The 12,436-nt window shown below is 56.1% G+C and overlaps 1 protein-coding gene across 2 annotated transcripts in view; it reads right to left on the bottom strand.

Moving 5' to 3' along the window:
* Positions 1-1,600: 1,600 nt before the first annotated feature.
* The window catches only part of SEC14L5 (SEC14 like lipid binding 5), a 40,049-nt gene continuing 29,213 nt past the window's right edge, over positions 1,601-12,436 (bottom strand). For both annotated transcript variants that reach the window (XM_029949057.1, XM_029949058.1), the window contains 6 exons: positions 11,171-11,342; positions 7,555-7,689; positions 6,397-6,531; positions 5,828-6,055; positions 4,761-4,939; positions 1,601-2,543 (listed from right to left, as the gene is read on the bottom strand). In XM_029949057.1, coding sequence (XP_029804917.1) covers positions 2,435-2,543; positions 4,761-4,939; positions 5,828-6,055; positions 6,397-6,531; positions 7,555-7,689; positions 11,171-11,342 — 958 coding nt within the window. In that variant the 3' untranslated portion in view covers positions 1,601-2,434. The remainder of the gene's footprint in view (positions 2,544-4,760; positions 4,940-5,827; positions 6,056-6,396; positions 6,532-7,554; positions 7,690-11,170; positions 11,343-12,436) is intronic.

The following is a 12,436-nucleotide window of genomic DNA, read 5'->3' as shown; positions in this document are numbered from 1 at the left end:
CAGCCTTAGAGACTGCGAGCCCTGTGGCTGTACGCTGGGCCGCTGGCAGCCTCCTTTGCCACCAGGTGGAAGAGAGCATCGGGCCAGAGTGAGAAGAGATACAGAGCCAGGAGGCCTGGGTGAGGTTGAGAGGGTGAACATGGGAGCCTGAGGACACTAGGCTCCTGGGTCCAGCCATACCTGCAGCAAGCCCACAGTCAGCCATCCCAGTTACGGGACCCAGAGAAAACTCCCTCTGTTGCTTCAGAAGTGTGAGCTGCAGCTTTTCTGAGGGAGGAAGGAGGAGCTCTCGAGGGGAGAACTAAGAGGGTCTGAGTCCCATCCCTCTAGGCTGGGCTGCTCACAGCAGATCCAGATAACCGTTGTCACGCCACGGGTAACCCCAGGTCAAGGAAAGGCTTCTCCTTCCTTCCCTGGTGCTATTCCTAGATAGTTAATGTGCGGGGAGTGCCAGGGCAGCCTACCTGAAAATGCTGCTAGGATACACCTGGGTTTTAGAGGCAAGCTGGAAATCCATCACAAGACAGGTGGAACTATCACAGATTCCTCAGTGATAAATGCCTGGTGGCCTGGGAGCAATTAGCTTTGAGAATGTCCCCAGTCTCCCCCTGCCTCTCTACCTCCCGTGCACATGCACCTGGATGCAGGATGCTGTTTTGGGTGTTGTTCCTGTACCTGAGGAGCAAACAGAGCCGGGTGAGGCTCCCTCCCTGCAGGGGGAAGGCTGTCTCAGGCTTGCTCATGCTGAGACTGCATGGAGGCATGGACGCCCCGGTGGTAAGCCCACCCCCTGGGCAAGGCCAGCGACTGGAGGTATTGACCAGAGACGACCCCCAGCTGTAAGCAAGGCCACCAGAGAAGCGTAACACTGAGTCATTCCACCCCAGACTGGCCCCCCAGCTGCTGACGGAGCCATTCCAGCAAGATCCCTCCTAGGCTGATAATGTGAGGGAGTGAGGTGGACTAGGTTGATGGAGGAGTGAGGGCTGGGGTGGCCCCCGTCCAGGGGACACAGTTGTCTTGCCTTTACATGACAATAGTGGCCCCATTTTGCCAACCCTCCCAAATGCCTAAAGGAAGCTGGACATCCTGATTTCTGTGGGAAATGCTCCAATTTTTCAATCTATCAGCAAGAACAAAAGCCATATCAGACCACAGTCTGCCGGTTGGTGACCTCTGACTCATCACCTTTTTGGGAACTCAGGAAAGGACAGGAGAAGTGTCCTCAAGCCCCAAGGATACCCAAAACTCTCCCATGCATGAACTCAGGGAAACTATCAATCGCTGCTGGTTCCAGGGGTCAGATTTGCCCTAGGGCAGACACAACAAGGTCACAGCATCCTCCTCCCGTAGGGGACTCTGGATGCCATGTTGAGATCCTGGATCCAGCCTTACCTGAAGCAAGAGATCCTGGACTGGCCAGTCACGTGTGCTCATGACTGGTTACCCTTTTGTGGGGGTCTCTGTGACCTACAACCAAAAAAGTCATAACTAGACTGCTCCAAGGAAAGGAAAGGACCTCCAGGGGAGTCTAAGGGCGGCCAGAGCCACTTCATCATGGCCTGGCCTCTCCACCACCCTCAGGTCAATGGTGGTCAAGTTTCCTTCCCAGCCAAGCTCTGGGATAATGGATTTCAGATCAGGGGGGGTGGGAGGGGTAGGGCACTCCCCACAGAAAGTAGAGCCTGTAACTCATACAACTCCTCACCATGCATGTCTTGGGACCCAGGGCATCACTGTGGAATCTGATGTGAGAGCCAGTCATTTCTGCCCACCCAGAATTCTCTCCCTGTTCTGAGCAGGTACCCCAGTGTTCCTGGAGGCAACCCCCTTGTGATTTTCAAAACCAGGTGGTTTGGCTTCTGGACCAAGCATGTGGTCCAGGCAGGCCAATCACTGAAACCCCCTCCCTGTATGGTGATGGGTCCAGATGGGACACAGGACCCTGCTGACCAATCTGTGTTCTCTGTTCCCCTGGCAACTGTGATTGGTGCAAGGACCAGTGCGGGACCCAGGTGGGCTGATTAGACTCCATTCTGGGAGGTTGGATGGAACTTTGGGGGAGAGGGGTTCTCTTCCACAGCTAAGCTGGGGGGAGGGAGGGAGCATGGGGAGGGCACTGAGAAGGAGGCTGCCCCAGGGAAAGCAGAGCCAGAGGTGGAGACGGGCTGCTGAGCCTGTGACATCCCTGAGCTCCCAGACCAGGCAGACCCAAACGTGGCCCACCCACTCCTTGGCTTTTCCTTAAATGAAGCCCAGAGGAGATGGTCCTGTCCTTGCATCCTGAGGAAAGCGCGTGAGCTGGATCATAGCCATCGCTCCAGATGCCCGAACTCAGTGTCCAGACCCAGGGCTGCAGCCCACGTGGTCCCAGACCTCACGGACACTGGAAACGTGGGAGGCGAGCGGGCTGCCCCAGAGGGCTCAGCCCCAGCTATCTGGAGACCAGGGGGCTGCTGTGGGACTGGCCAGAAGAGGAGGAGGTGGTGGCGCTGAGCTGGGAGAAGCCGCTGGTGCAGGATTCCAGGCTGGACATGGAGCCCCTGGGGAGGAAGGCGTTGTATGCACATTACCTTCTGCCGTGACACAGCCCTGGGGCCCACACACAGCAGTGGAAAAGCTGGTGATGCTGCAAATGAGGCCCCAGGGCTCTTTCTGCAAGGCTGCTAACCACCCAAGGCACAGAGGGCAAGTGTAGAGCAAAGCGCAAGTACACTGGGATTATGGTGAGAAATGAGGCTCCGCCCATTTTCTTGTCCACCCCCCTCCCCAACCAACCCCCACACACAGAGCCCGGCCTGCCTCACACCACTCAGGGGCTTCCCTGACCTGGGGAATCAAGCATAGCCTGGGCAGTTCCTGACCCTATCTCTAGCGTCACCCCACCCCACTCCACCCCTGCAGCCTCCTTTCAGCTTCTCTGACACTCTTCTCCCCTGACTTGCAACCTGTGCAGAACTCCACCTGCCGCGAGAAGCACTTTCCCTCCCACCTGCTGTGTCTCGTTCACCCCTGCTCCAGACTTCAGGGCAGCTTGCTCCAGGAGAACCTGTGCGATGACGCCGTGCTGTCCATGCAGCGGCCGTCAGCCACATGGGGCCCCCAGGCACTCAGAATGTGGCTCAAGCAGCTGAGGAGCAGATTGCTTAACTTGACTGAACTGTCGCTCCCTGTGGCTACTAGCTACCTGACTGGCCAGTGAGGACGTCGGGTCTGGCTACTCCAAGTGTGGTGTAGGGACCAGCGTCACCAGCCTCTCGTGGAGCCTGTCAGAGCTGCAGGCTCTCGGCCACCCCAGAGCTGCAGAATCTGCATTTCAACAACCCCTCGCCACCCCCCCCAGATGACGTGTGTGCACACCACCTACGTCTCAACTTCAATGTCCCTTCCCAGGTAGCTCCCCCACATCCCCTGCCCTCTGCGTGCCAGGGCCCTTGTCTGGTGCTCTGACAACACCCTGTATTAAGGTGTGTGGCCTTGGGCACGGACCCAAGGCTGGAATGCCTTCATGGCACCACTCTTACTCAGTTACGCACAGGTGTGATCGTGTGGTCTCCCATGCTGTCTGTCTTGTCTCTTGGGGGCCCGGCCCAATGCCTGCCTACTGAGGACACCCAGGAACTAGCCCTTGAACTGGTTTTCTTGTGAAGCTGTTGGGCAGGGCAGCAAGGCTACCCACACTGAGGAGACCAGACAGGCCGGCCAGCATCATCTGCCCCGCCCCCCTCTAGGCCTCCACCTGCCACCCGGGAGGCCAGCAGCCCCCAGTGCTGGCGTCTACATGTGTCTCCCCTCCATTGGTGCCTAGAGGCCAAAAGAGGCCACTTCCCACGGAGGAAATCACCAGCCCTCCCAGGCTGTGGGGGTCTCTTTGGAGTAAAGACACTGGCCCAGTATTTCTCACATGGGGCTACCTGTGCCGGTAGAATATTGGAGCTCCACCTAGGACATGGGTACACATGTGACCTCCTCCTGGAGCCTCAATTTGACCCATGGTAAAGAATATCAAGCATTATTTGCATAAGGACACTAAGATAGGTCATGAAGCAGGATGCAAGATCACATTCATTATTAAAAGGTAAAATGTAAGGCCTTAAACTCTCCATCTCCTCACCCACTGTTTCATTTTTGCTATCAAGTGCTTACTCTGTGCCTCGGGGAAGGGCAGGCTTCCCCTCATGATTTTGGCTTCATGACAGCCCCATAAAGTAGTATTTCAACAGTCCCCATTTAACAGACAGGGAGCCTGAGGCTCAGACAGCTTCAGTGAGTTGCCTGAGGTCACAGAGCAACCAGGAAGTGCTGGAGGCCTTAACCACTACACTCCCCTGCCTCTCTGAAAGCAACAGTTGGAGAGGGTGTTGTGAACATTCTAGAATGTTCTTGAACGGTCCAAACCCTGTTTTATGGATTTCTAGGAGTATGGGGAAGTCCAAATAGGAGGGCGTTGGGCTCCCCTTCCCCCACCAATCAATCTGGTGTGGTGGGCTTCTGTCCAGGGTTTCATTTAAAGGGGAGATTCCACAGCTGAGGCGGAGTTTGGACGTAGTGTTCAGTCTGGTTGCTCACACAGGTGCTGAACCACTGGAGAATTTTAACAATACCAGTGCTGTGGCCCTGCCCCTGGACAAGCTCAAAGGCAAGTGGGGGGAGGTGACTCTAGTGCCCCCAGCCCAGAAGGAAGGAGCCTCAGGTCATGGCCTAGAGGGGAGTCCGGGAGGGCCCTTCCTGCCCAGGCTTCCCTCCCCTGCCCCTCCTACCTGAAGTCCTCAGACGCCAGCACCTCATAGTAGTAGAGGAGTTTGCACTTGGGGCCAGGGCTGTGCAGGGCCGTCAGGACGTCCTCCACGCCAGGGAGGCTGCAGGCCACACTGCCCGGGGGGCTGTGCATTTGCCACTGGAGCAAGTAGATGCCAGGCCAGCGGGTCACATGGGAGCCCTGAAACGCAGCAGCCACGCCTCAGGCTCTGGTCCTCCTGGGGACAGGAGCCCCTCACTAATCCGCCAGCAGGTCTTCCCTTCAGGGCCTCCTGAAGTCATCCTTGCCCCTCTGCTGTTACCCCCATATCCCTGGAGGTGGAAGCCTGGAGTGGAGGGCTGTGGGTGCGCGGCAGCAGGTGGGGTCTAATTACAGGCCTAGACGTGGTTGGGCTTTTGTTCTGCTGAGTGCGACTTGCCAATGAGATCCAGGGAGGGACTGGGGCAGGGAGCTGGCAGGTTGGTTAGAGTTAGGTGAGGGCCTGGACGGTGAGAATGAGGGCTAGGGGTGCTGGTGTGTGAGGTGCAAGATAGCCTGCTGCTCAGGGAACCTTCGGGGAGGTCGTCAGTGCTGGCCAGAGCTGGTGTGTGCAGGGCGAGCGAGTGAGAGAGGCCAGTGATGTGGGACTTCAAGCGCTGGAGAGTGGAGACCACGGGAGGAGGCTCATGTTCATGTTCTACAGCACATCTGAGTTCTGTTCCCAGACTTTGTGCATCTCCGTTGCATAGTTTCTGAAGCTTACACATCAGAAACCACTGAGAGAGGGTGAGGGATGCAGAGTCCGGGCCTCACACCCAGAGGTTCTGACCTACCCCCACCCCACCCTGGCATGAGGCTTGGAGATCTGCATCTTTGACAAGAGTCCCAGGGGATTCTGAGCCTGGGGTCCTAGGAGGTCCCCAGAGTCCCGGATCTGCCTGGTTCTGTCTTTCTCCCCGACCATCCCACTGGGTCTCCAAGGCCAAAGGCCAGATGCAGTTCATCTACTTTGGTGCTCCCAGAACCCTGGCACACAGTGGACACTCAATCCTGAGTGATGCATGAACAAATGAACAAAGGAATTCGAACCTGGACGCTCTCCCCTTCCCGGCAGATAAGGGGGGCCTCCACACGGCTGCCATCCACACCGAGGACCCAGCCTTTGTCCGTCAGCGGCCCACTGGCCCTGCCCCCGGGCTCCTGGGGCCCCGGCTTGGGCACCTGCTTGCTGTGGTACAGGCTGAACAGCACGTCCCCTCTCAGGATGTCGAAGTCCCAGGTGATGACGGACTCGGCGTCCAGAATCTCCACGGCAACCTGCATGGGGAGCGCATGGTCTGAGAGGCCGACCCGGAGTCCCACCGGGAGTGGGGGTGGGGATGGGGGGTCAGCTGCAGCAGGTGCTGGGGGTGCCCACCTGGGCCTTCATCTGCCCACCTGCCGTGCTCTGCACAGCCAGAGCTCCCCTGGGATCAGGCTGGGCGAGACTTGGCTGTACCGCCCCTTTGCTTACACCCATCCTGTGCTACCTCTCCTTACAGATTTCACCCTCAACAAACTGCTGGCTCAAGAACCCTTGTCTCAGGCTCTGCTTCAGGCGACCCTGACCTAAAGCCACACACCAACCCAGTGGGCCCTGCTAGGCCAGGTCCCTGCACCTCGTGGGGGGCCCCTCGGAGCACGCTGGCCGACTGGTAGGTCTCTCTCCACTGCCGCAGCTGGTCTGTGTGCTCCTGCTCCTCTTCTGTAAGGTACAGGGACTTGGGGACCAGTCCTCCTTCAGGGACATTGCACTGGGGGGATAAAGACGAAAGTGGCAGGTCGGGACCCAGCCGGCCGGGCTGACCCACAGAAGGTACTTTGTGACAGCTGAAACTGTACTCACAGCAGCGGCCCCGTGGTGAGTAGGGCATGGGGCTCCCATGACCTCGTTTAATCTCCAAAACCACAATGCAGTAGGAACTCTTATGCCTTCCATTTCACAGAGGAGGAAAATGGAAGCTCAGAGAGGCCAAGCCACTTGCCTGAGGTCACACAGCAGAAAGTGGCTGAGCCTGGGCACAAACCCATGTTTAGCAGGCCCCCAGGCTCACATCTCTTATTACCATGCTGGTCTTACAGGCCCATTTACTAAACATAAATCATGTATAGGTATCTCAGCAAGTGGAGAAAACAGGCAGGCTTGGCAGAATTCCTAGGACATGCCTTTTTTTTTACTCAGAAATCGTGTGTGCTTGGAGTTTGGTATTCTGTTGGAGGAGGGAGAGGGGCCTGCTCTCCCACGACCAGATGAGATAAAACCGTTGTGGCCCAGGGTCACCCTGCCTGTGTCATCTCAGCCCCAGGGGGAGGCAGTAAAAGGGGTCTGTGGCCGCCTCCCCCCGAAGCAGTTGGCCCATCTAACTCCTCCGTGAGGATGTGGGTTGGGAATAAATCCCTTTGGGTACACGGCTCCAGGGTCCAGGCCACTGGGACAACTGAGTCACCACTCTTGGCAGCAGAGGGCGCAAAGTCAGCAGGTAAACTCCGACTGCTGCCTAGCAACGAAATGCATAGGGAATGTGGGGGGGGGGGTAAACTTTTGACTGGCCTGGTCTCTGGTCTTCTAGAAACTTCCTAAAACAAGCCTTGTCCCCCAAAAGAGAAAGCATGGCCTCTCCAAGTACCAGCGCGCACGCGCGCACACACACACACACACACACACACACACACACACAGTGCCCCCCTCCAGCCTCTGTGGACCTCTGCAGCCCTGCCCCAGCAATCCCTGGCTCCCCCTTCCCAGAGGCCACAGCGCAGGGCAGCCGCACACTCACCACACACTCTCCCCCCAGGAAGTCGGGGATCACTTCCTTATCCAAGTAGTCCACGAGGCCTCCGGGGCCCTGGTAATTGCTGCCGCTGTAGATCAGGAACTTCTGCCTCGTGTTCTCATTGATGAAGGGGCTGATCTGAATTGGGGGAGGTGAGACCAGGCGGAAAGGTGATTTTGGTTTTTTGTGTTATCGAGACATAATTCACACGACAAAGAATTAACCGTTCTCTCTCTCTCTTATTATACTTTATTGTCAAGTCGGTTTCCACATAACACTCAGTGCTCATCCCAACAAGTGCTCTCCTCCATGGTCTCTCTCTTTTTTATTAAGTTTCTATTTAAGTAATCCCTACACCCAATGTGGATGGGGCTCGAACTCATGACCCCGAGATCAAACATCACATGCTCTTCGGACTGGTACCCCAGAATTAACCATATGAAAGTCAATAATTAAGTGGCTTTTAATTTATTCACTATGTACAACTATCACTTTCCTCTGATCCCAAGACTTTTCTTTACCCCCAAATGGAAACCTCGTTTCTTTTACACATTAATACGCTTTAGCAGTCACGCCCCACTCCCCTCTGCCCAGCTCCTGGCAACCACCGGTCCGCTTTCTGTCTCTATGGCTTTGCTTGTTCCGGACATTTCACAGAAGTGGAATCACCCAGTTGTGGCCTTCTGTGCCTGGCTTCTCTCCCTCAGCCTGATGGGGCACAGATCACTATTCCGTTCCTTTTTATGGCTGAATACTATTCTCCTGTGTGGGTGGTCCTTTTTTGTTTACGTGGAAAATATTTCAACACCCAACTCTAGGCTGCATGTCGATCCGTTTTCTTTCTCATGGCAGTCCGTCCCCCAGCCCCCACCCATGATGCTGGGGTGGTGTCTGACTCCACACAGAGTTGGGGAAGGAAGGAAGGACTTGGCATTGGCAGGGCACAAGCCAATCAGCAAGGAATGCCACAGGAACCAGAAATCCCACCTGTGTGGTCAGTTCCTTCAGCCTCCACCCCGGGAAGCAGTCACCTGCGGCCTCGCAACCTGGCTCCGTGCCACTGGCTTCCATCTGGGGTGGCCACTGGGTGGGGGAGGGGAACAGCAGCAGGAGATGGGCGGTGGGAACAAAGAGAGAGGCCAGGGTACTTGTTCCGCCACTGCCTCCCGCCTCGGGGGCCCTGAACACACCCACCCCTACCCCATTCCAGCTCGAGGGGTAGCAACGCCATCCCCTCCCCTTGTGCCTCCAGCCCCCTGGTGCTCGGGGGTCACTGCACAGTCCAGCCCCTGGGGCCCCTCCATCCTGCCCATACCTCTGCAAGGAGTTCTTTCATGCTATATCCCCACTAAGCCATGGGGTGAATCCCGCTTCTGGCCAGAACCCTGAATGAGTGGCTCCCGCCTCTACCCAGTACACATCTTCTTAGAAGTCTCCAAACAGCAAGAATTTCATTTTCACAAAGTTCAGGATGTCAAGATAAAAAGCTTCAGTATCAGAGGCCCTGCGTCTCCGCCCTGCAGCTCCTGCCCCCAGCCCAGCCCCAGCGGAGCCCTGCAGTAGCCGCCAGAGCCAAAGAACGTTCTGCCCCAGAAGTCTGCTCACATCCTCTCCTGCTGACAACCCTGCATGGCTCCCTTCTGCCCCCAGGATGAAGTCCCACCTTTGCCACAGCCTGGACTCGGCCGGCCCTGGTCCCTGAGCGTTTTCCCGGCTCCCACCAGGGCCACGGGCTTTTCTGCTCCTTTCTGTTCCAGCCACCCTGCACTGTTTTTCAGTTTCTCAAAAGCATCAGGCCTTTGCCCTTACTCTGTGGGCTGCCTGTCCCGCCTGCCCTCCCCACTCTTTCCTGCCTGACTCCTGCTGCTGCTTTGGGCCTCGGCCACTTGTTACCTCCTCTGAGGGACCTTCCTCAGTTCCCCAATCTGAATTACCCACGCTGCATTACCCCCTGCCTGACTGGCCCTCTCCAAGAACCCTGAACATCCTCACTGCCTTCTCACAGGGAACCATGAAGCATTTCCTTGTGTGACGTTATCTGTTTTATCTCTCCCCGTCCTGTCCTGTCACTGCTGGGGAGGGATTCAGTGGCTGGTTTGTTTACTCCAAATCCCCAGGGCCTGGAAAGGTGTCCAGGATATAGTGGGAGCTTAGTGAAACTCTGCATCCACTTAACTCTAAGATCTCCACCCTGATTGAACCTCAACTTACAGCAGCCCTTTCCAGGCTTTCTTGAGCACTGAATCTCCCAGGCACTGGGTAAGATCCTCAGGGTCTGCAGGACTGGGCCGGGGCTGGTGGGGGCTGGCACTCTGCACTGGCCCGTGGACCGGTAGCAAGGCCCCCAGGCAGCGGTTTTCAAGGGTCAGTGACAACTGCTTAATGGTTGTGAGATCAATTTAGCACATTATTGCCAGGCTATTGTTTTTGTCATTAAGAATATTGTTTTGAGAGAGAGAGCACATATGCAAGTAGGAGAGAGGGGCGGAGGGAGGGAAGGAGAGAGAGAGACAGAGAGAGAATCTTAAGCAGGCTCAACACTCAATGCAGAGTCTGATGTGGGGCTTGAACCTACAATCCTGAGATCATGACCTGAGCTGCAATCAAAAGTTGGATACTCAACCAACTGAGCCATCCAAGCACCCCTATGACTAGCTTATTTTTCATGAAATGGAATAAAAGAGCAAAGAGGTGGCAGCTGGGTGGCTCAGTGGGTTAAGCATCCAACTTGGGTTCAGTTCATCATCTCGCGGTTCATGGGTTCAAACCCCACATCAGGCTCTGCGGACAGCTCAGAGCCTGGACCCCTCTTTGGATTCTGTGTCTCCCTCTCTCTCTGCCCCCCCCTTCTCGTGCTCTGTCTCTCTCTTTCAAAAATAAAACATTAAAAAAAGAGCAAAGAAGTTGTTGCACATAGTTAAGGTGACCATCACTTGTGGATCTGTTTCACGTGCGTGTGTGTGTCGGATTGTAACATAACATGTATTTCTTACTGTGCGTCTTGAGCAAAATGTTTTAAAGTCCCTGCAGCACAGGATCCCAACACTCCTAGAGCCAGCTCACGGGAGCCCCAGGCACGCTATACAATCCTGAGCGTGACTCCAGCATCCACAAAGCAGGACGACAGATACATAAATCGGGGTCTGTCCACACGGTGTAACAGGGCTCAGCCATGACAAGGAGCAAAGTACTGATACGCTACACCACGGATGAATCTGAAATCACTGTGCTCAGGGAGAGAAATCAGATGCGAAAAGCCTTGTGTGATTCCACTCCTGTGAAACATTTAAAAGAGACAAATCCATAGAGACAGAAAGCAGACTGACGGCTGCCGGGAGCTGAGGCGCAGGCGGAGGAAGGAACGCTGATGGATACAGGGCTTCCTTTGGGGGTGCTGATAATGTTCTAGAACTAGAAGGTGGGATGGTTGCACAGCTCTGGGAATATACAAAAAAACCACTGAATTCTACACTTGGAAAGAGTGAACCTTATGGCAAATGAGTTGCGTCTCAGTAAAGCTGTTATTTAGAAGAAATGACAGAACAGGCAGGCAGAGGGAAACCCCCCCCCAACCTGGGCCCGCACAGGGGAGGGGTCCGGCGGGGGCGCCTGCTCTCACCAGCGTCCAGAGCACGGGGAAGACGCGGGGCGCCCGCACGATGAGCAGCCGGCCCAGGGTCTCAGGGTAGTTGTCCTCGACCACCTCAATCATCCGCAGCAGGGCCTTCACCCCCGGCCGCCAGAGGTGCCGCATGTTGAGACCTTCCAGGTCCACCAGGCAGGTCCAGGAGCTGTAGCAGAGACAGCCCCTCACTGCAGCGTCTCTGCCACATCCTAGCGCCCCACACAGACACACACACACAGCCTGGGGGGTGGGGCTGGGGCCTGGCACACAGGACAGAGAAGCCAGGGAGTAGAGGGGCAGGGGACACAGGACCCTGTCGTGGATCCTACCCCCTGCCTCAGCCCTAGGCTGGGGAGGCCATGTGGTGAGGAGTTTCCATGCACGGCCTCAGGCTAGCACCTGAATTCCAGCGTCACCTCCATCCCCCGAGAGCAGCTTCCTCATCAGGACACTGGCAGTGACACTAACAGTCCCCATCTCGAGCAATTGTTAGGATTAAATGAGATCGTGTAAGTGAAGCTCGCTGCAAGGACAGGCCATAGCACACGCTCGATCAAAGCGAGTCATTGCTACCAAGTGTTGAAAAGGTGCTGACCTAAAGAGTACTCACTCCAGAGGCAGAGGGCCTCGATTCAAATCCTAGCACTGCCACCTGCTTGTGTGGCCTTGGCCAAGTTACTTAACCTCTCTGTGCCTCCATTTCATCAGAACTAATTCATTAAGAGAATGACTGTTCTACTGCAGCAGCGAGTCCCCAGGAGCCCCTCCATCCTGCTTTCATTCCTTTCATCCACACTGCTGCAAGGCATCCCTGGTGACACCCTGTCATTTGAGCCACCTCAGGTGAATCCCACCTTGGATCGGGACCCTGACGTTACTGATGGATTTCCCACCCCAGCCTATGTACATCCCCTTAGGAAAGGCTCCAAACGGCAAGGGAACTTGATTTCCACGAAGATCAGGCCATTTCAGGGTAAAAAGCCGCAGCAGCAGGTCCCGCCGGCGCCTCCCTCCCAGACATGAGTCAGGTTCTTCCAAGGGCCCCTCCTGCTGAGCAGGCATCACACACACATTTGTGTTCTCTCTCCAGGGACGCGGCTTCCCATAATCCATGAAGACACCTTGGGACTCGTGACGTTATTCCCACATCACTGACCAGCAAGCCATAGTCCAGAAAGGTCCGTGCCACTGTAAGTGCCCGTGCGGGAGACAGGAGTCCGGGGAAGTGGAACGAGGGATCCTGGATGTGCTCACACCTGT

Source organism: Suricata suricatta, chromosome 8 (genome assembly GCF_006229205.1).
Source record: "Suricata suricatta isolate VVHF042 chromosome 8, meerkat_22Aug2017_6uvM2_HiC, whole genome shotgun sequence".
Classification (NCBI taxonomy): Eukaryota; Metazoa; Chordata; class Mammalia; order Carnivora; family Herpestidae; genus Suricata; species Suricata suricatta.
Note: the sequence above shows the minus strand (reverse complement) of the source record. Positions and strands in the feature narration are given on the sequence as shown.